The sequence below is a fragment of the Anopheles coustani genome, chromosome 3 (assembly GCF_943734705.1).
Source record: "Anopheles coustani chromosome 3, idAnoCousDA_361_x.2, whole genome shotgun sequence".
Classification (NCBI taxonomy): domain Eukaryota; kingdom Metazoa; phylum Arthropoda; class Insecta; order Diptera; family Culicidae; genus Anopheles; species Anopheles coustani.
This window is the reverse complement of record NC_071288.1, coordinates 79,114,939-79,139,093: the sequence shown is the minus strand read 5'-3', so window position 1 is coordinate 79,139,093 and position 24,155 is coordinate 79,114,939. Positions and strand designations below refer to the sequence as shown.

Genomic DNA, 24,155 nt, shown 5'->3' with positions numbered 1-24,155 from the left:
GATGATGCATTTTATGGTCCATCATCATCAACGCCATCATCGCTCGCTGACGAGCCGTGTGACGGCATATCGAAAGGTAAATGACTCTTTTCCATCGGGTGGTTCTGAAAAAAAAAATGATCTGGAAAGTCTTTAGAACATTGGCTTCATACGGGAGGGCTCCAACTCCGGTGGGTGGAGTCAAACCGTGGTTCTACCCGGTCAGTACTCGGTGGAAAATGGATAAAACACACAAACCTCATTGAACGGGGTTTTCAAGTCAAACGAAGACAAAGAGACGGAGCTGCGGAGGGGGGAAAAAATAAACTTCCTCCGGAGGAAAAAGACAGTGAAAAGCTGGCTAGAAAAAAAAGGCACCGGCCACATCGAGCGACCTGTGGCCAAAACTCCTCCGACCAATCGACCCGGTTGTTGTTTTCCGAAACGATTAGGCTACAAAATTGCTTGTATAACAAATTGATCGGCATACTTTAATTAATCAGAAGATAAAAGGCCGAAGGCGAAGGGGGCCTAGCAGGATGAATGGATGGGTGGACCGGGGAACCGGGGGTTGCCACCAGGACGATGGCTTGGCGGAGAGCGTGTAAAGCCCCTTTGCGAAGATGAAAGAGACCTGGCGGAGTCGTCGGATTTTTTTCCATCCATTTTTCCAACCTTTTTTCTTTCAATGCCGTTGTGCTCCTCCTCGCCTAGACGACGGAGATGTCCGCCGACGATGGCGGTGATGATGAAGATGACGAAGATCTATCAGCAATTTTCCACCACTTCTCGCTGAACGCTCGTTGGGCGAGCTTGTCGAAGGGAAGGTTCGCGTTTGGCTTTCGCTGTTGAGGCCGAGTCGAGTTTTTCGAAAGGCTTTTGGGAAACCGGAGGGAGGCTCGGGAACGATACCGAACGCTACGGTCAGGTGAACCTCGTGGGAGCCGATGCGAGGGTCGAGGCGAGGGGTAGAGATAACAAATTGTTAAAAGTATGATTAAGCATAATATCTTCGTTTAATTGCCTGCGGTTCGACAGGGACCCGTCGTCTTCGGCCATGGCATATGATCGGCAGGTATCGTTTCGTTGGCCACTTCGGCGCTTCGGGAAACAACTTGACCGTGGGCTTCCTCCGTCCGATCGACGGATTTACGGTTGGCACCCACGGGAAGGGGGTTGGGGTGGTGAGAGCAAAAACTTAAAATAAAAGCAAACAACCTATGATCCCATCCACGTTTTCGCTCAAGTGATGATCCCCGGATGGAGGGAGTGGGTGGAGGAAACCCACATCCCCCCCCTCCACCCCCTTTCACACACGCTCGTCGAAATCGTGCGCAAAACGAATAGAAATGGATCAAAACTGACGGCCTCAGCTGTCCTTGTTTTCTTTACTAATTATAATCTAAATGAATCCAAATTAATTATTATTTTCCATCCTAGGCCCGTTGGGTCATTTTTCTATTTGCTTCTCTTCGCCAGCCGAACGGATTCGGAGTCAGAAGTCGAGTCGACCGGTGGATCTGTTTCCTATCGCAAACGCCAGAAATTGGGCCGCACGTACGTTTATCTATCGGCACCATCCGAAACGGAGTCACGGACGCCTCGGAGAGGGATATTTATTTCACCCCGGGACCGAAGATATCGGTGCGCGTGATCGGTTTCCCTGCATTGGACTCATCGCTCGAAATAAGAACAAGGAAAAAAGAAGGTTGATAGAAGGAGGGAAGGCCATCATCGGTAGATTTTAATAATCGGTAGTCGGGTGGGATGGAACCTCACCAAAAACAGATGGAAACGAATCGTAGGGAGGCCTTCCCTGGGGCTATCGGGCCGAAGCCAAGAAGGCATCGCAACCGTATCAGCCTGCGCCAATTCTAGCCTTGCACACACAACACAGCCCAAGGTGACACGCAGATTAATCGTCGGTGCGTGGTGTAGATAACGAGTTTTTGCTTCTTTTAATGGCGGTTTTTCGCCTCGGTAAGCCATCAAACGGGTTCGGTGCTTTGGAGATACTTTTAAATACCAGAAAACGTGGTTGAGGATGAGTGGAAAAATATTTGAAAAGAACGATAAATCCCAAACAACCGGGGAACACGGTAATTACAAAGCAGAATATCCGTAGGCCTTGATTGAAGTGGCTCATGGGCAGATAAACACAAGTTTACGAGGAATATAGGAAAGAAACATGCTTGTGACAAAAGTTACAAACGGTAACCAAAAACGTTAAAGTTTCAGCAATAAATTTAACACGTTGAGTGCCTAGCGTTTTTAGCACATTTTTTTAGCACAATCTTTTTTAATTAAATCTGCTTAAAACATTTGTTAAATCGACGGTTTTTGAAGGCCAAGCAAAGACTTAGCTTCCCAAAGAATTTGTTTTTAATATTACTATCGTTTTAATATCTCAGTTTTCATTTATTTGGGACAATAACTTTTTAGAACTAAATGCTGCTGTCACCCACTTTTGGATGACATTACAGTCAACGTGTTAAACATTACGCAACATATGTTCGCGTACTTATGATCCTCAAAAATCATAAGTTCAGGTAATATTTTTTTGTAACCCATTGACAATACTTTTGGGATGCAGAAAATGTGCGTTTTTGTTGACCCAATTCCGTCCCACTTAAAATGATTACAGCTGGTGGTAACTACAAGGGCTTTATTAATGTTAACCATTTTTTTCCTTCTCTTCTCTAGTGTTTGCCATAACCTGCAGTTTGCCAAATAATGGAAAAAACGTCAAAAGATTCATAACTGCCCGTGACTGCAGATGCTAAGCTGTGTGTGCAAACCTCGATATTAATACTCGAGGCACACACTGTGAGTGCTTCCGGAATCTAATCCGACCAGGTTCGGGTTTTTCGGTTGAGTGGTGATTAAAAAATTATGAATTCTGCCACTAAACCAAGCGTATCGTGTTGGGCCGGCTTCATCCCGTGCGTTTGAAACTCCATCGAGCCGGAGCTTCGTTCCCAAGGATCGGGAGGATTCCGACGTTTTTTTTCCCACCCTTCGAATCCTTTTGAACGCAAGAGCTTCCACCGAAGGGCTCATCTCGTTCGTCGATCACCGTTCGAAGGTAGTTCAATAAAATTTAATTAAAATTACAACGGATTCTTCCACTCATCGGAACGTCGGGTGCTAAAGTCCTGGTTATCTGGGATCCTCTGCCGGGCAGATGCGTGACCGGCGTTCGGAACTCATCGAAGCCGAACAGGAGTTTTAATGTGGAGGGGTATCCGTTGTTTTTTTTTTCGTTTGGTGTTTGGCAAGGACTTAGCTCGAACGCTTAGGCGCACATTTTTATTAATCTATGACGGTTGATTGGTTTCTGGGCACGTAGAAGCTCTGTGCTGTTTTTTGTGTTCACCCCGCTTTTACAAGGCGATTGCCCTGGTGTTGCATTCCACGATGGGCGAAGGGACATCCTGGGTGAGGAATTTAGGAAATGTGCTACGTGGAAAGCGTAGGCATTCATGACAAGAGTTCACCAATCGGCTGGATGGATGAATCAATGACATCCTCCTGCTTGCCTTTACGAAATTCCTCCCCTGTGTATCACTTGTTGCTCCTCTGAGGCACCCCATCATCATCCACTGGGCTCGTCAGTGAATTCCCCAAAGTGTCGTTGGACATCACGAAAAGCGGAAGAACGAGAAACAAAGCCCACAAAAAAGCTGCTCAAAATTATCGTCATATAAATCTAAAAATCCTACCCTTCTCGGACTTCGACTCCGGCTGGCCGCCATCGTAAGTTTTCGGTTTTATAGCCAAACACGGAGCAACAATTTGCGGACCATTCGCAGGACATCCCCGCGCCCATGGCCTGTTGCACAATTTCCATAGCTCATGCGTCCGAAAACGGACGTCTTGAAACCCACCATCCAGTCCTTTCGATCGATCCGGTTTTCCGCTTCAAATGGCCCACTATTAAGTCATAAAAATGTGCCAACTTCGAGCCTGGGGTCGGCCCCGGGGTTTGTTGGTCTGCCGGGTGAACAATTTGTGGCGGCCTATATGCAGTTGAGGGCAGTTAGAAACCATTTATCTCGCCAACACCCCGAGATTGAGCCGATCCTTATGCGGGGCGCGGTGGGTGGGAAAATGGCAACTTTCATACAAACACACACACACACGCACACGCACTCACTAGAAGAATTCTTTTCATCTTTCCTACCGACCCGTGACCACCCACGGCATGTCCGGAACGATAGTCTCTGAAGAAAGCGTTTTCTTAGGTTGAAGCGTTTTTTTTCTTCAACGACGTTCGGCGTGTGGTGGCATCATGAAGGGTGTCTCGTTTCTCGTGTCTTAATAAACGATCAGCAGGATACGGTGCCTGATGATCCCAAAATGAACAGCCACTACAAGCAGCGGGCATGCAGTGAGCTAAGAACAGGGTAAGAATAAAACCGAAAAAAAGGACAATCCTCAGGAGAAAGCCCAGGCTGTCCTGTGTTGTTTCAACAGTTGCCAGTTCATAGATACACATACGCACAAGTCGTGTTAGCCATTGGGAAAGTTTAGTCCTCACCCCGCACGGTCCCTTTGGTGGCCTGCTGTCGGTTTTTATGACCCGCCTGTGATATTTTGACAGAAAGGCACAGTTGAGCCAGCACTCCCGAACCAGATCCCGAAATTCGTGCTCCCCGTGGCGTAGGTCCGGTGGCCAGTAGAACATCCTGCCAGCGGTATGCAGGGATGCACCATAGGTGGTAGGACCCGCATGCTGCAGTAGGAGAGAAAAAAAAGATGCAAAATGTTACTTTTGTAGCTTCCTTTCGGTGGAAACTTTCTACGAGGAAATCCGAAGCAATCATCCCACTTCATACAACGTCCTCCCGGCATCGATTTCTTGTGAAAGGCAGGAACTCCTGGAACTTTTCCAAACTCAAACAAAACACAAACCTACGGGCCGCTTTTCTGGAGGCGAATTCCTACGCGTCGCGTGGGCCAAAGATTTCGCTTTCAGTACATTTTTCACACTTACCCTCGCTCACTTTTCCCGCATGGGCCCAAACCTGCAGAAGAATCTCTCCCAGTTCCCGTTCCTTCACGTTTGCTAGAACCTCAACCGCTTGCCACGATTTTTCCGTGCGCACCTTCGTTTGGCACAATCGATTTGTTTTGCTAATGATTGGAATTTTTATCCGGACTTAATGCACCTGAAAATTGGACAAGGTGCCAGCCGCACGACAAAGATTGTTGCTTGAGGTTCGAGATCGGTGTCGAGTTGAAGAACGAACCGCGGAACCGTCGATGAAGGGGCGAAGGAATGTCGGTAGCTACTGTACCAATGATTCTCGGTTTGGAGCGAAATGGACTACAATGCAAATGTGTTTCAGACCGGGGCAAGAGAGGCCTTGGCGCAGGAATGATCGTTTGGATACGCTCGATGAAACTTTTCCCTTCAACGTGCACACAATAAAGTTCATTATGGAGCACAATAATAAAGGAAAAAAGAAGGTAAGGGAATGTGAATTTCGGGCTCGGGTCTTCGGGCATCGGTAGCATCTGGCGTGTATCGGTCGTGGGGTTTATTATATTCCTTCGAGCCGAGATCGAGATTTCATAACTCGTCAGCACTTTTCCACTCGGCTTCAATCGTGGGTGCAACTATAAAACTCCATCGAATGATACCGGTATACCGAATCAAAAACGCATCTTAATTGAACGACCCAACATACAGGTGCGAGATGAAAGTCGAAACGCAGGCCGTTCGGTTTGGAAGGTTGCGCCTACGATTCGGGACGACGTTTTATGGAAGACAAACTCTTTCCAATCCGTGATTGTCCTATGTGGGAATCATATCACACATCCATAAAGGCGGCGAAATGGGAGAACTTCATCTCGGGGGGATTTCAGATGCACCAAGTTGTTCCCAACGGCTTAAGATACGGTAAGAGATGGGGTAGAGTTTTATGGTTTTATTTAAAAGACAAACAGGGCGCGAGAACTCGTCCCTTTCCCCGTACACGCACATCGAAGAACAAGGCTTGAATTCATCCTCCGTAAAAGTTATATTATTACAGATGTATTGACACGCCGTAACAGGCCATTGGCGGGTGCGGCTAGAGGATCGATTCAACCACCGTGTTAATTCTCGCCCCTTCGAAGAAGAGGATCGGATCGTTAGAATTCGATGTTGATTAGCCCGGGCACGGTTCGCGATAGCGATCAACCGGTCATCAATCGGTCGGTTTTATGATCACGATCCAAACACCATTGGGCAACCAGTGTGTCCCATCCATCGTTCTCTTTCTGCCGCTTCAACAACCGGTGGCCGCCGCCTTCCAGCGGTTTGGAAGTTTTACGAACTCCAAAAACAAAGTCATCGTTATTCCGCATCGCTGACTCTTTCGGGATCCGTTTGGCTTCGCCAGTCTAGTTTCCTAATTAAAATAAATTTACGTATAAATAATCATCGTGCGGTTGGAAAACCGTCCCCGACCGACGGAATTCCATCAACTCGGGACGGAAGTTTTGATAGAACCGTCAATAGAACGCGCACGTCATGGGGCGTTCCGGCGGGGTAGACGAGAGCAGATCAATTAACTCCGCGCGCTCGGAACGCTCGATGATCCACGGAACCGGAACCGGTGTGGACAAAATCCGGTGATCGATTAACCGAGCGCGCGCGGAGGGGAATCGTAAACACAATTACTCAATCATCGATTTTCGGGTATTGGGTTTCCCGGTTCCGGTGAGTGCCGGTTGCTTCATCGCGCGGCGATGTCTGCTCTCGATTTGACCGGACATAATTTACTCCGCCAGCCAACAAGAACGCCGCTGCCCCCGCGGGGGGTCGCATTCGGAGAGTGTAAAATAACTCCTGGAAGAAAAAAGAAACAAACCCGGTAGAACGTCGAGAATCGAACCGAACGAGAGCATGGCATCGCGCTTTTCTGGCGTCACACTTGACTGGCAGATAATCGCTCATTTGTCCACTTAATCTCGACGGCCTCTGGTAACCTGCCAGGGTCTCGTGAGTTACGGGTGCGGCGGGACGGAGAAAGCGGCCGAATGACGGCAACCGATGGATCGCCGGGCTGGAATCGGCTCGGCGACTAAATGACAATTCAATAGCATGCGCCATGACATCGTTCCGCGAGGCGTCTCTTCCGTGCAGGTTGGGAATTCGGGCTCATATGCATGTGGTCCATGTAGTTCAGGTAAAAAAAAAAGTTCTTCTTCCTGAGCCTCCAACTCGCTCGTTTGGTGATGGTCCTCATCCAAGCATTTGGTGCACCTATGGGTTCAACCGGTACGTTCACATGGACTGACATGAATCCCCACATAATGGACACACCGCTGTCACGGGAGATGATGTTTCAATGGGATGCTGCAACACCGACCACCTTTCCTCACCCCCTCGCTCCTCGAACCAGGGGGGAGGGGGAGGAAAAATCTGCCAGCCAAGCATAATTAAAAGCAATTATTCAATATCTGCTGATAATCGATTTTCGATGCAAGATTTACGATGCCGACGAGAAAATCGATCCTCCGTACCGCCGACCGATCGACCGATCGGGTTTGACAATGTGTTTAGTCATGTGTGTGTGTGTGAGTGTATGTCGCGGGAGGGGGTTTCTTTTTTTTTGGTCGGTGCTGTGAGCTTTGCCGCCATATGTTGGCATTGATCGGTGTGATGATCGATTTGGCTTGCTGATAGAAAGGTCAGGCATAAAATTAAATTCAACAAATCATCTCAGCTGTCGCTCAGAAAAGGAACGTCTTTTACTTCACCCACCCTGCCCAGGCTGCCTCTCCCAAGACGCGGCAAAAAGGGCTCGGCCCCGGAAAGTTCGCATCAGGGCCGCCCGCAGGGTGTGAACAAGCGATTGTCTGATTTTCTTTCCCAGCATCGGCACATTTTTTGGAAGACAATCGGGAGATTCCTTTTTCCGTTCACTCGCGGGGCAATCTTCCACGATCAATCCGGGGTCCGGTTGTTTGTTCAACAAATTGCCAAAATCTATAATAAAGCCGTTTGAAAAGAATCGACATCGAATTTTAATTTTCAAATTATAGACAAACTTACAATAGCTGCATTTCACTGCCTTTAACAACTTCCTTCGGTTCGGAATCTATGCAGAGACAATCGTTTTTGAATGTCAAATGTCTCAGCGTGACTGTTGTTATCTTCTCCCTGTTAAAAAAAAAATGCCTTTTCATAATTTCCTTTCATTTACTTTACAAACTCATTATTGACTGACCCCACCTGATGTGAAATGGGAAAGAAAGGCGATAATTTCTTCCTCCCACCTTCCCTGCACATGTTGGCCCGCAAATATTGTTTTACCTCTCCGATCATAACCGATGATCATATTTTTGTATGGCAAACGTGCCCACGGTATGTTAGTTAGGTGGAATGACTAAGCATATTGGTGGCATTTTTCTTCAACTTGTTTTTTTTTATCCTTTCTGTACTCTCCCCTTCAATGCTTTTCTCTTATTATGTGCTTGTGACCATTATCTCCAGCGGGCTGGGGTTTGGCGACCATGGCGACCTTTATATGATTATTTTCCATTTCGTTGCTCGGTGACGGCGTTTGCATTAATTTCTGAAACGAGTCATGAAATTACCTTCGTCACCCGGTTCGTGGATCGGTGCGGGACGGAAGTTTCCGGAGGGGAGGAAAATAAAAGTAACATCGAAATAATCGCTCATATGCGCGCACTGGCCACTGGGGTTGGTTCCACACGGGAGACTACGGATTGACAATTGTCCTCCCATAGGCGATCCCTCATGGGCTTCTTAAGGAAATGAAGGTAGGAGAAAAAACGATCATCTTCGCACAAACCTGGAGAAGACACGATTGCACGCAGAAGAATAGAGGATGAAATTATGTTTCTCCTCTTGAAAACATCCAACCCAGACCCCCTCCCTCGGGTGGGTTTCTCTGGGTCACATCACCGTGACATTCTTCAGATGAATGTCTTTGACTGGAAGCAAAAGGCACGGAGCGAAGCTGAAAAGGACTCCGTGAAAACGTTTCCCCATCCTTCCCCCCTGTCGTCGGAGATCAAAATGATTGCGCGATCGACGTCGCAACGTGTAGTATGTGGCGTCATTTAATATAATTTGCTATGTTTAAATTTATCTTTCCTTTATACGCTGCCACACGGCGTTGACGATTGCAGCGGGGTTCTTTTGAAGTTTTGCCTGCAGTTTCGAGCGATCTCAAGTCAGAAGGTAAAGGCAGCTGAATACATACACACACACCACACACCACACAGTGTGGCTCACGGTGAACGAAATTCCGTCTTCCGTCACCAGCAATGGCATTTCGAGATGGAGTTGATAATTTTTGCAAAATAACCGGTGTTTGCTTTTCCTACCGGGTTCGGGAATCGCCTCATCGATGGCATATAATAATCATTTTGGCATGCAATTTTCTTCACACTCAACGCGCACAAACGGGTTCGGGTGATAAACAGAGCAGGCAAACAACCTGCACGCTACATCCGCTTTCAAACACCGTCCCCTTCGGTGACAAAGATCGTTTCGCGAACGAAAAGAAACGTCGTCTCGAACGGCTGCTGCGCAACATTTGACTTATTCGTGGCGGAATCTTTCAAACATTTTCTTTGGCCCTTCCACGTTTTTTTTCACCGAAAGCCCGCTCTTTCGGGAAACAAACTCGGTCCCAAAAACGACTCGACCAAAAGGAAGAGCAAAAGTCTCGCGCAGAAGTCACGAGCAATAATTCGAACATCTTTTCATTGAACGTGTCGCCGTGTGTTGGAAGCAATTTCTGATCATTCACTTGAATGGCTTATCACCTGGGCTAATCTGTTGGCCTTTTTGCCCCGGCACCATTTTCCATTTCCCCCCTGTCGGTGAGCGGCAACAACGAAAGGCATGAGTCGACAGGTTTTTGTCCACGCTTGACCGGAGTTGCTTTTCTCTTTTTCCATGGTGTTGCTGTTTCCAAAATGTTGGCTTCAATATTTGGACAGTATTATTTTTTATTCGTTGCTTTTCTCCTCCTTTCCTTCCACCGTCTAACCCTAACCCGTTGCCCCTTTCGCCCATCGTTGCGTGCGTCTTACTTTTGACAGCTGTTTTCCCTGTCCGGCCCGTGGAAAATCCCCCTGTCTCCCGGTGGAATAGAACCGAGTGAAATAGAACATTCCATCTTCCAAGCAACGGCCCACACAGTTACAGTTCCCCAAAAATTGCCATGTTTTGTGTCACCAGGGAGTGAAGAAATTATAGTTTCAAGCTTAGTGTCAACCCGTGCGGCAGCAGCTTGACGTCCATCTCCTCGTCGTCTCCGGTCCAGCCACCGCCGCCGAGGATCCATTAATGGTCCATTAAGAATAAATAATGACAGCACGCAGAAATAACTGCTTTCGGAGAAATTGGGAGATATTTCGTTTGGACGGGGTTTTTTTTCTACCCTGTCTCCCTTGAGCTCTATTACGCCCGGTTTTCAAGCAGGGCAGGAAAAATTATTCTAGAACAGGAAAAAAAAACCAACAAACTTCCCGCAATAGTTATCGTCAATTTTCACTTTCACCTTTTCCCTCCGGAAGGTGAATTATTTTGGTGGATGGAAAGAAAATAGTGCTACCGAAATGACGGCGTGATTGGAGCAAAAAGGAACCAACCGGGGGGTAATTATGTGTGGAAGAACTTTTCTTAACGCCTGACGTGTTGGAACGTGCCTTACTGGTGTTTGTTTTTTCCCGGATGGCATCTCTCGGGTATGAGGTGACATACGAACTGGTGATCAATCAAAATTAAGCCCAATCAACCGCGGAACGGAACGGACGCTATGTCGCGGTGGGAAATGGGGTGCTGAAAATTACGACCGCGTTTTTAGAAGGAGCACCCGAAGGATTGTTACACTTCTTGGGTTTTTTTTGGAACATATTGAGACAACGATTGCGCTAAAAAGACAAATGGGAAAACAGATGCGTTCAGGAAACTTATTGAACGTTGTCTGGGAAAAATCCCTCATTATTTTATTTTCAATTTTATTTTTGTTTTGCCTAATATTTAAATAAGTACGAGAAGTAAATAAATCAAAACAGACAAACGTGCTAGGATTATGGGTCTAAAATAGGACAAAAGAAAGTGAAAAACGGAGATAAATGTAAAAAACTCCATCACGAAGAATGTCATAGATTAGCCCGTAGCTTTTAAGACTAAGTTAACAAAAAGGCTTCGAGTTCTTCAAAGAAAATTTAAATGAGCACGTGCAATGAAACCTTGTAATTGAGCGAACACAATAATCTTACAATCAATCCCTTTCCTTCAAGACGTTCCAGTTGCGCGGGCCATATTGTTCACTCTTCCTTCCTCTTCCTACGATTGTTGTTTCAAGACGTTCCTTTTAAATCCATTACGCCAAGAGAAAAAGCCCGTGTCTCAAGATGATACCGGATCGTTTTTCCCTTCCATTCGTGCGCGCTGGTGGAAAATCCTGACCAAATTCGGCGACAGAACGGTAAGCCGCTCGAGATAATAATAAAAAATTGCTCCCCAAAATGTCCCTCCTACAGAGCACGGAGGGTTTGGTAAAAAATCGACACGCCGGAAATCCGTCCGTGCGGAAAATCTTTCTCCCAACGAAGTCGAATGCTCGCGGGACGTACCTGAGAAAGGTATTTTCCTCCAGCTAGGCATACCCGACGGGACGGACGACAACCGTCACGGCATCGAAGCCAAAAATCAACTCGCCGCGACAGTCAGTCAACGGGAAATTAATGATCTGAAGATTCATTCCTTCGGATGCCTTTTTTCCATGCTCCAGCCGTTGGGATTTACGACTGGGTTTTTACTACTGCCAGCGAGCTGGATTGTTTTTTTTTCTCTTCAACGTGGCGTTAAGAAAAGCAACTAACAAAAATGGAACTGTTCGTTCACTTTTTTTTCTTATCATGACAAGACGCTGCAACGGTTTGAAGAATGCGCGAAAAAAAAGGAACAGCACCTCATTACAACAGATTGCGTCGAACGAATGTCAAAACATTTCCTAACGAACCGGTTATCAGCCGATGATGTTTGGTTTGTTTTTGTGCTAATGGAAAGAAATTTTACAAATCATTTACCAATCAGCGAAACCTTGAATGTAATGGTGTGATCTATGAGTAATGGAGATGAAAAAATCTCATCATCATTACTTCACGGGCCACAAATCTGTTGTCGACTTTTAAGAGATGGAGTTTAGAGGATTACTTTTGCTTTTACCTCCGAGTGATTTTGAATGATTTATTGCAAAAAATGGATTGATAAATGCGTGTGTTAAATAGGAGAGAATTTTCATTTGTCTGAACAATTTGTAACACTAATAGTTAAGTCTTTTTTCTAGTGGTAAAAAACATTTTTTGCTTTAGTATTAAGCAATACTAAAGATAAAAAACTTCATCAAGGTTTGTGCATGAAGTTATTGGACCCCTCCTCGACCTCAAAGAGGACAATGCATTCAATTAAGAAGATATTATGTGTTCCCTATGACCATAAAAAAAAGTAATACGTTGACAGGCGTAAAGAAAAGTCTTATTTTCTTTGACTGCACAATTGAGCTTCAATTTAGTCGGCGGAAAATAATGAAATGGGACAAACCTCCCTTGCACGAATGCACGAAACACAATCATCCTCCTTGCGGACGGTTTTTGTGGTCCAATTACTCCCGGCAACTGGCAGCGACACTCGCAAACCGTGGTGCGATCCCATTGAGATGTCATCACCCTCGGATGGTCGATTAAACGGTTGTGACGTGCTGGGCGAGCCTTTGCTTCTCGGTGGAGTCTTGGAGGAGGTTCTTCCCTCGTTCAAGCATGAATGCATGCATGCATATTTTCCTTGGCGCATATGCTTTGACGCGCGCCGCACGTTTGTGTGTGTGTCGATCTCTCCGGCAAGGAGACATCTTGGAGCAGTGCATCGTTTATCAAATCCGGGAAACTATGCAGACAGACACCCAGAGCCAGAACAAAGGTAACGCGACGGTTCCAAGCGTCCATGTGTGTCCTTCCGGGTGTCTTGACGGGTTTCCTTCGGCACTTTCACTCGCCGGAAGACCCCCAATGATCCCTGCGGACATCTGTGTTGGGGTTTTCAACACGGAACGCAGGTGGCCCTTTTTTGCATGCACCAACCGAGCACCCGATCCCAAGATATGACCCAAGTCGTCGGGATCCTAATCCCCGGCTGCTTATTTATGAGCTCGCCAGACGTTCGCCGTTACATTGGAGAACTGTCCCCGACCTCCCCGTGGAGGAATAACGGCGAGCGGATTCTGGCACTCGACCACCATTTGCACCAAAAACGCAAGGGTGGCGTGCACAGCGAGATGTCATCGGGTGGAAGCCGGCCAAGGATGGTGGACAAAAACTAACCGAAGCCGAAGACAGCGCGCTCAAAAGTCCCGCCAGGCGAACGATGTGTCCTTTCTTGCGACACATCTTTTCCCAGCAGCGATGGGAGTGTTCGCAAGGCATTCCCTCGCCTTTACCTGCTGTTTTCTAGCGGTATAATCATTTTTGCAAGATCATAAATTTCTCATATTTTAACCCAGCTTTCGGGAGTTTTCTGCTCGGCTTAGCCGGTAGGGAATGGTTCCCGGTGCCGACACTACTTTGCATGCCACTTGGCACGTGGAAATCCTCGACGTTTTTTCCTTCCCCGTTCGCCGTGTCAGCCTCGGGCGCGTGTGTTTAGAAGTTCGCTTTGTTTTGCTCTCGTTTGCATTTGTTGTTGTTGTTCATCAGCTGCACTCGTTTTTCTCCCTGCAGGTGGCCACGGGAAAATTGGCGGGGATGGGAGGGAGGGGACTACGCGCCTTTTGAATGTCGGAGCCGTTCCAGAAATCATCACCCGAGCACACGGTGCTTGCTCGCAGCGTTGGTTAAGGTCGAGGTTTTTCCGGGCGGAAGTCTTATATCCATATCGTCCAGGAAGCTGCCAGCCTGGAACGAGGATTCAGTTCATCGTCGAGCGTGGAGTCCATTTAAGACGCCGCTGGGTTCCGCACCGCACCGATGTCGTGTGGTCGGGAAAATGAAGGAGTGCAGGGAGACATATTTGAATTTGATACACTTTAATATGCACCCATTTATCACGCAAATCATAACGCAACCGGCCGCACGGACTACGGAAGGACGGACATGAACGATTGCTACACTTAAAGCTTACGATACGCTTTTATACACACACACACACACATACACATACACTTGCGCTCAGCATGAGCCAGGACTTGGGGACTGATTGCGCAGTTCGGGAAGTTGTGGTAAAACTGGCCCCTGTTTTCCCAACCCGATCCCGGGGTAGGGCAGGTAGTTCGAGTGGAAAATGAAATATGTTTCGCTATGCTTGACTTCTTCCAGCGCCACTCACTCTCGCTCGGCGGGTGGTGCAGAAGAGCGGGGTGTAAAAGGGGCGGCTCGGAATGGCCGTTTATCCAACGTTGCCGATGTAATGGGTGCTCGGTGATGATGCACTCGACTCGACGAGCCGCCCTTCTGGGGTAGTCGATGTTTTCCGATTTCCGATACCCCGCCATTCGTGAGAAATGTGGTTATTTATGCTTTGGGGAGGTTGCATTAAACCCTCCTCAGAAGCTTCATTACAAGTGTCGATGTGTTCTTGGATTCTGGAGCATATCCTTTTCGCATAGAAAACAAAAACCATACGGAGCTTGAACGATCGAGTTGTGGCAGCTTTTAAAAATTGGTAATTGCGAGTTTAAAAGAAAGAACGTTTTAATGATGTTTATTTTAATAATTAGCTGGCAAATTATTTGATGGATTTGAGAAGTTTCCCCGTTTTACACAATTTTAGTTCATTTACAAATTGAAAAAATTAGACCCTGTAAATTAAGCAGAAGGGAAGCTCCTCAAAATCTTAGCATGCGAGACAAATCTCAAAATTCAAATCGAAAATAAAACCTTCAACTCACGCAGTTGGACTTTTGGATTGTTTAAAGTATTTTCACAGACCAATATTCCAGATTGTAATGAATTTGTTGAGTGATTGATTTAGGCAGCCCCTGCCATCAAGCGATAATGAGATGGTAAGCATTGAAGCCACCATTATTAAATACCAATAATAAAGTAGCAATTGCAAGTAAAAATGCAGAGACAATGAAATGCAATGCCTCATTTACAAATATCCATTTGAATAGACGAACAAAAACCAAAACAACAGGGATCAAAACGATCAATTTGTACCGATCTCATATACGGTACGAGAAAGCGTGCAAGTAACAAATAGAACACTCATCTTTTTGTTCTGTTAAGAAATTCATGTGTAAGTAATGTGTCGAAACGAAATCGATCCGTGCCGAAACGTCATTACGTTGACCGATGCTTGCAAGTCGTTGTTGACAGTCACATCTATTTTGAGCGAAAACGTTAAAGTGGTGTTCGCGTTCGTCAAACGTTGCCGTTTCTTGTATTTAGCTGGTATCACTGTCACTTTTAACACTCGTAAATAGTATTTTTACTCCACTATCTGACATCAAGCAAAACCTCTGAAAACATGATTTTAGTGGGTTTATTATTTAGAATGAATTATTTCAAATAATTTGTTCTGGATGGAAGATTAAAAGAATCATTTCCGTTTTGGAATGCATTGGTTAAGCTGGATTGTAGGATTACAGAGGATTGTTTAAGAAAGTTTTATAGTTTTCCATCAAAACTCATAATTTTTCGGTGTCGAAATCCTTCAACAATGTTCCATGGATACATATGAGTTAATGTTTATACAAATCGTTCTATTCCCCGTGCGCATCCCAACGCTGCATACACACACACACACGTTCACCATCACCTGTCACCTTCGGCTTCATTTATTATTTGCTCACGTTTTTGCTCCGAAAAGAATTACCGTCCGACCGGCGGAGTTTTTAACCTTCCCCACGCGGTACAAAATGGTGCGCTTTTGACATTTGACCCCACAACATCACACGACGGGGATGTAAAGAACTGTTGGCGTCGCTTCATTTGTATGTTTTTTTTCCTACGTTTTCTTTATCGACTTTTATGGACATTTTCTCACCTGTAAAGCTCCCACCTCGCGAGGCGCAGTCCATCCTCCCTGAAGCCATCCTCTAAGCGGCACCTTCTTTTATTCCCCGCCGTCTAATTGAATGCATTCGAAGTGAGCGAGCGAAACGGTCGTTCGATTTTCGTGGCTTGGCCTTCGCGAATGGGACACACATTAGCGCGATTGCTTTCATGTTTCGATACGGGACGGACTCGGGGGCTTTTCATCTCAATAAAGCACTTAATGATTCCTTTGTTCGCGCTCGTCCCAACGCCATATGTTGACGGATGGGGGAGGCGGACGGGGGCCAGCGAGAGCGAGCCGGAGCCATTAGCGGTGGTTCGGGGGACCCCTGATTTTCCCTCCCCGTTCCCGGAGTGTTGCCCGTTGGATGAACGGACTTGAAAATCGGCTGGGATGGGCCACAACTTTAACGGGCAGGATGAACCTCCCTCGATGAAGTCTCCGAGGAGTTCTCCGTTACGGCGTACCGAGAAGCGTACCGTTTTCGAGCTGTTGCTTTTTGCGGTCTATTTTACTCACGCATGGCCAACATCCGATGTCAAAATCCGACCGGTCGTGTTTTACCATTTTTCTTCTCCCCACGGACCCGGTGGTGGTGATGGTGGTGGAGGTAGGGCCGACGGAGCAGGGAATGTCTTAGAGAAAGGAACTTCCCCGGTCCCGGAATGGAAATGATTGATGAGCACCGAGCGTCGTGTCCTTGTCGGTTATGGAATTCATCAAAATATTTTGACTTCGGCTTGGGTTCCCCAGACGCAGACGGCGTGAGTACATACCCATACCCGTTAATAAACACCATCCTCCGGCCAGGATTCAGGGCCAGGTAGTCCTATTGGTCCAGGTGTACCGACCCTCGGCATATACCATGTAACCAAGGAATGTGATAATTTTAAGACCAACCATGTACCAACAAAAAGGCATAAGGACGCATGATAGGACTCTGATGTCGTCTCGTTGTTGTCCCCTGCTCGGTGACAATAAGCTGTACAGCTAGATGATGAAGATCTTGACAGGGACACCTTGGGCTCGTGTCGGTCGATTGTACGGCTCATCCTGGAAGCATAAAATCGATTCCAAAGGGATTCCAGGAGGGGTTGACAAGAAAAGCAAACAATCGGAACGAAACGGAAAGGCTGTAAGGACAGTTTCTTGACTCTATTGACTGATCATTCCTAGCCATTATATTTCATCCTTCCTTTTAGGCGACCGTAAAGCGACCAAAGATATTATCGATGCCTTTCCAGGTGTTCTTGGTTCTTTTCTGACTTTGCGTCATGCTGATTTTGAAAAGGAAATATATTAATTTGAAGTACACAACATCAATAGAATGAAATAATTGTCCAGCTTCAAGAGTTAATAAAATATGCCTTTTTCTGACACTATCTGAAAGAATCGTAAAGTGTCTAAGGGAAATAAAAGAAGAACATTTTTATTACGTACTGGATGTTGAGGACATCCTGGGAAAAAAAGAAATAAATCATTTCCAAAAATCCAAAATTGTTTCTGGAAGAGAGTAGTGCGTAGTTTTGATCTCCGGTCCTCAGAATTATGGGCTCAGTTGTTGTTGGACTTTTCAATACTGAAAAATCATCGTCTGTTCCTTTGACTGTTCCGATGCGTTGAGAGTGAAATAAACTCTTATCAATTCTGGTGAAATGCGTCATGGAATTGAATATTACTGTCAAATTTAATGAGCTTACTTGCACCCAAAATCCCGCACAGGAAGGAGAACTCCCCCTTTTGAATCAATTACGACCAACCAAAACAGTCACAGCACAGTTGCGAGCAACACTTGGAAACGTTGTCAACTGTGTCGCTTCGGTTCCCGGCTTCCCTATCTCGAAAACAACGGAACGGCTTATCGCGTTGACCTCGTGACCCCGGCCGTCGGTCGCCTTCGGGGAGGCAAATAGACACACTTCAAACGGTGAGCTCGCGTTTGACGTTTGACAGCCGCACGCGGGCCTCACATGGCGGTTAGTATTTGTTGTTTCTTCCAAGCAACCCGCGATGCGATGCTGATAATCCGACAAAGTGAGTCCGAAATAGAACATCGTGGGGCCCTTTTACGGATGGGTTCGATTCGATGTTAATATGTTGAACGATCCATCCGGAGATACGTGTTAGCTCGAGGCCGTGGAAGGAAGCAAAGCGATACTCCCCAACATTGGGTTTCCCATTTATCAGTGTCCGGTAGACGACTTCATCGAACGTACGTGGGGCCAGTCAACCGCAAACACACAAACACGCATACACACGCCCCTTTTTCGGAAAGCAAATCCACGGGAACATCGTCACTCTTGTGCGCTAGGGAAGCGAGCGCTATCAAAACGTAAACAATTAGATAAACAATATTTCATCTCGTCCCAGGTTTGTGTACACAATTTTATCATTGTTTGTTTTTCGGGTTGATTTTTTCCCTCTCCCCTCGACCGAAACCGTCCAATCGGTCCACCGTGTTTTCCCCACGCCTTGGTTCTTTCCATCGGGTCGGGTTCTACTTGATCGTCCGCATACGTCCCGCTCCCACGGACATGTGTTTGATCTTCGACCAGACACGAAGTGCAACATATCAAGATACACTCAACACACGCGGCTTTCGAGGTGGCGTTGGAGGTCGGAAGGAACCCGACGATGGCACACACTTTACAACCGATCAGAGCTAAACGTTGTTGGCTTAAATAAAGTTTTAATTGTGATTTATGATTACCGAGTCAAAGCTTATGCCTCCGCTTTCCTTTCCCCTTAGAGGTCCGACGTCGACGCAAGAGAATCGCGAAAGATCTCCACCTCCGATCTTTACCATACGATTCTACCGATTCTGTCACCCTCCCTCCCCCCAAACCCTTGGTGCAAGGGCGTTCAACTTTCGACCACGTAATCTTTGTGGCCCGAAACTCTGAACCGACTCCACTCGCGTGGAACATCCACCCCTGCTGGGCGGCTGAAAGGAAAACATACACACACGCTGTGGGAAGGGAGGGGGGTGTTGGTGGTTGCAGCTCTCAAAAGTAGAACAGAACACGACGGCCGTGTGCCAAAGTGCACGACTTACAGGCCCGGGCAAGCAATTGCTATGGGATGAAAAATCAATTCGTAATATATTTGCCCAATCGTGCTCGTACATCTAGCGACTATTTTGGGAGGTTTTTTTTTGCCAGGGTGTAGCCCTATTTCTTCACTTTTTTATCCAAATCGTTTTTTGGATCTGGCTAGCATTATCCACCACATATTTCTAGCATTCATTCCCTGTAGGCGTTGTGTCGCAATCGTTCCATTCCGTGTGGAATTATGCAAACATTCGATTTGGCATCCAGTGGAAAACCCGGTGGAAAAGATAAAAGTGGCTTCTCGAGATTATGCATTGTTGATTGCGTCCTCGAGGGCTCGTGGGTTGTTTGAACAATCGACACGATGGCGATGCCGAGTTGCCCGTCGCTTCACCTTTTCACCATCTTCCGGCGAGTTGATTAGGGGAAATGAGAAACAGTTTAGCCCACCCTCCCCAATCGCCCTGTTGATTGGAATGAACAAAAAGCTTGCGAAAAGCTGTCTCCCGAGGACGTTTCCACCGTCTTTGCAGCGTTTTCGAAAAACCGATGGGATAATGAAATGGATTCGGGATTGAATTATAGGCGATCAGTGCCAGATTGCGATTGCGATTGAATTGTTTATGCGAGAACGATACATAGACGCGCCCCTCCACCCCCGGCACCCTGACAGCTTCACTCGTCACTGAAAAATAGCTCATTACAGGCGATAAAAGATACTTTCCAGACAGCGAAAATTGATTTCCTTTGCATGACTCTACAAAATGAAACATTGACGGTGGAAAAACACCATTAAAACAAAAAACCATTCACCCGGCTGAACGGTGTCTTTCCTGAGTGGTGGTGTTCTATCCGCCCGCCAGCAATAGAAGGAGATCCCGGTCGGTTTAATCGTCTTGAAGGCCGAGATTTTGCCCCACTTCGCTCGTTTAACAAACATCTTGACGTTTTGCTGGCGCGCAGTGAAATTAATGATCCTTGTCAAAACATGGAATGAAATTTCAAGATCATCTCAACTGTCTCGCTCTTGAGTGCGAGTGAGAGAATCGAATGGGAAGTGGGCCTTGAACTGAATGCTGGTTAGTTGGCGTAGATAGTGATTCTATGTTCGCGTTGATGATGAAGCTTCAGACTGTATGACATGCAAGCGGATGCTGATAAGTGGCTTAGAATCATCAGCATCATCATCAGTATGATCATGAAGAAAGGAGATAGATAAGAGGAACCTTCATGGGAAATTGTTATTAGTTTGATGAATGCCAGTAGAAGTATCAGTAGACTGTTATAAAGTGTTCTACATTGATTGCACCAGAGGGAAAGGTGCATGAAAGATGAAAAGAAGTTCAATATTTATAAGAAGTGTTGAAAATAAAGCACGAATTGAAAAGTTTTATATTTACTGTTCAAGTATCATCTCAGATACTGATCTAAATCTGAAAAGAATACGGTAGCTCAAGAAAACAGCTGGAAAGGTGGATGAAAGCCGAACAGAAGTCAATGTTTTTAAATAAGTATTAAAAATCAAACAAAATTTGAAATAACTTACAATATGATACCATTCAAAAATTTATAATCAACATTTGAAAAGAATACTGTTAGAAACAGTCGGAAACTGCGAGCCCGGGCTTGCCCTAACAAGCACCTGTCAAATATGATAGAAAAGAGAAACTATGATAGATAGTAAAATGAATAAATAAGTGCGAAAATAGACAACGGTTAATTCTGCTACATCGAGTAAAGTATAAGACAAAAGTTTTGGTTGTTTTCTCAACCACAGTTGAAAACTTCCTTAAAATTTGTTAATTTTTACCGAACGTTTGTAACAAATACTGTAACACAAGAAAACAAAAAAGAAAGGTGGACAAAATCAGAATGTTTAAACATTTAAACACAGTTAAACATTTAACATTAAACAACACAGTTAAACAAAAAGACATCTGAAAATAATACTGTAGCACAAGAAAACAGAAAAGGAAAAGACTCATCATAAACATCAGAAACAAAACAGACCAAAATGGTGTGTCAGAGACAAAGATAAACATTACTTCCAATCTGCCAACGGAATCGAAATCGTGAAGAATGGTTGTACCGGGGAATGTATGCGTGTGTGTGTGACTGTGGAGTGTCTTTAAAAGGTATCATGGACACACTTGTGGCTCGTATCGTCAGCGATGGCGTTGAAGGATGATGAGATGGCTTTCTTGGCGGTGGTCAGAACGAAGCTAAACGGATGCCAACGGGGGAAAAAAGGCGATCAGATGGAGATTCCCTTAACGGTTACCACGGAAGGGTGCGCGGAGAAGTGTATCGCTGTCATGGTGTATGACACGCTAGAAGGATGCCACGGATATCTTCGCTTCCCTCGCGGCCCAAACCCTTCCGTGCGGCGCTAAGCCGGTCAAACCTGCTCCAGCCTCATCAACGCGAGACGCTACTGCCGTAAACGGGATCGCTCCATCCGGATGCGTGGGGCCTGAAGCGTGCCGATGCAGAAGAACCCAACGGGAAGGCGAAGAAAAACTAACAGAATTTTAAATTCAACCCGAAGAAGAGGAGGACAGGGCAGGAGCAACAACAAAAAAATGAAACGGACCCGTCATTCCATTTCAGTCGCGGTCGAGATGGTAATGGCTTATGAAAATATTCCGATCTCATAACCTCCCGGCCCGGTGTGCGACGGACACAGCTGGGTGGTGGCATGTCACTTCGATTTTCCACGGCTGAATGGGCACCGCTCGCCATCAGCTTCCCCATCAGTCGCGCATAATAGAAAACAAATATTATGCTTTCATATTAAAATCATTTTCAAATTGCTTAAATACCTTCTGTTAGTCTCGTTCTGGAATCAATTCTGTCCGTTTTCTTTTTTCTTTAGGCTCTGCCTCTGCATTGGAGTTGATCTTCTCAAGGATGAGTTTTACTGACTGAGTTTGCTTGTTCATATGTGAATTCTCATCATAAAGCAACAATGTTTAGTTTTTCGAAAATATTATTATATTACTGCTTACCACAGATGGTTTTAAACGATGAAAAAAATTGTTTTAAGATTGAAAATGTTATTCCCATCGGGTAACATTCTTTCAACATTGCACAAAACGTTCGAAACAAAGTGCATTTTGCTTCCCTCGAAAGCTCTTCACATCCTCATCTTGGTTAGAAAAATATTAAACTCCTCTAGTGGTGCTAGTTTTTGTTTGCCTTTTCTTTCAAAAATGTAATCCGTTGAGTAAACTTTGAACTTCTTCCGAAAACCGTAACATTCTGCCACTGAAGGCACGAACAAAGGGGCTGAAAATGAGCGTGTATATGGACCAAAGGCTTCTGCTTCCATGAACGCTTTTATATGTGTTTCATTTAAGGACTTTTAAGTCACTTTCAGACACTTCCGCGACTTCTTGTCCTCCTCCGTTGTCGCCTGATGGTCCGATATCCCTCGCCTCGGAAGGAATAACACACATTGTCCCAACGGCTTGCAATGACTCTATCGAATCCGACCCTTAACGAACGAGTGCTTGGCCCTTCCGGGAGACTCCCGGTTCCGTCCTTCCCGGGGAAAAGGACCCCGGCCCAAGCAGGCGAACGGACAATTTCCCTGATTTAATTCTTCTTATGTAACACAATAATCTGAGCATTGTTTCAAAGAGAAAATCCGTTTCTATTTGCTGATGCTTCCCAGCCTTCCCGCCCCTCCCGGCGCCCCAGCATTCCGTCGATCCGGATCCATAAAGGATTGTCTCCGGCAAGCACAATCCTTTTCCGCTCGTTGGCAGCCGAGCGCGCTTGGAGTCAGCAAATGTCAGCCCGTTTCGGACGCACAACGCAGCACGCAGACCGTCCGTCCTTCCACGATGTCAAGATAAAACAAGATATCCTTTTAGCAGCCCCGGCAACCACGGGCTGCCTTAAGAGCCTCAAGAGCAGCGGCTAAGCTTGGGCTAAGAAGTAAGACACCACCTACACCACCCTTTGGCGCGCTGGTTTCACCCTTCGGCTTTCCTCAAACGTTTAGCCATTTTCTTGGACAAATAGTGATAGTTGTAGTGGAGGTGACGTTGGTGGTGGTACCGAATACACACAGTGACACTTACGAAAAATTTCATGCTTCATACCTCGCAGCAAGCGGGTAAAGAAGAATGGTGTCCATGCAAACGGAGAACAAAAGGGCGGGAAAAGGATTACACCAGGACGAGCGACAAAGTTTTTCCTATCACTTCCGTTTGTTCGGGATTTGTTGCGCCTCCTCTTTCTCCTTGTTCCATGGAGACGAAGGAAAGGTGACCACTGGGAGACCAGATCGGAAAAGGAATTAAAAGCAATAACTATAATTAATTGAATGTTCTGGGGGATTGAGCAGACCAGCGACGTTCCCTGGCCGACACTATGTCTAGGATGGACCGGGAATCCTTTGGCCAAAAGGTTTGTCGTCGTAATCCGGCCGCTTGTTTGAGTTCTGAATTTGTTCCCGTCGAACGGCCGGGAGCGAAATAGGATCCGAGAGCCTTTCCTTCAAGAGGAGCCTTCCATGAGTTTGCCCCGACCGAGCGAAACGGTATGAACGATTTTAATTTGCAACGAATAATAACGAATTTTCCGTCTCGGGCTGCACGGGAAAACGCATTTCCGCAATCAAAATCCCAAGCCTTCGGAAAGGCCTTTTCCAACTCGAGGGATTTGAGTGGAGGTGTATGTCACGAGTCAGCCCTTACCTCGGGGAGAGGAGGGGCGAGGTGTAGGAAAGGTTCAAGAGCTACTTTCCCTACTCGAGACGGGTTGACAGAAGGATGACGATGTAAATCAGGATTACGATCGGCTTCAATTGCGTGCTTACGATTCAAGTGCTTTGAACCGGATTTTCCTTTCCGGGTGCCCTTTGACTCTGCAGGTAGATCCTTTCGACACGTCCGCACTTGCGAGGGCGAAGGTTGAGGATTTGAATGACGGACTGTTACGGACAAGATAGAGGTTTTCCCCATGGGTTGTTTCTCACTTTTAATTGTGTGATGAATGAAGTTTGATCGTTGAATAATGTTTAACGAACAAATATTCTGCTAATGTAAGTTCATCTGCTTCCTTAAACTAGACAAAACATGTTG

The 24,155-nt window shown here is 46.1% G+C and overlaps 1 protein-coding gene across 1 annotated transcript in view; it reads right to left on the bottom strand.

The window, feature by feature from the left end:
- Window positions 1-689: 689 nt before the first annotated feature.
- Window positions 690-24,155, bottom strand: part of LOC131267160 (trithorax group protein osa-like) — a 61,671-nt gene continuing 38,205 nt past the window's right edge. Inside the window, exon 4 of the mRNA XM_058269950.1 lies at window positions 690-824. Coding sequence (XP_058125933.1) covers window positions 690-824 — 135 coding nt within the window. The remainder of the gene's footprint in view (window positions 825-24,155) is intronic.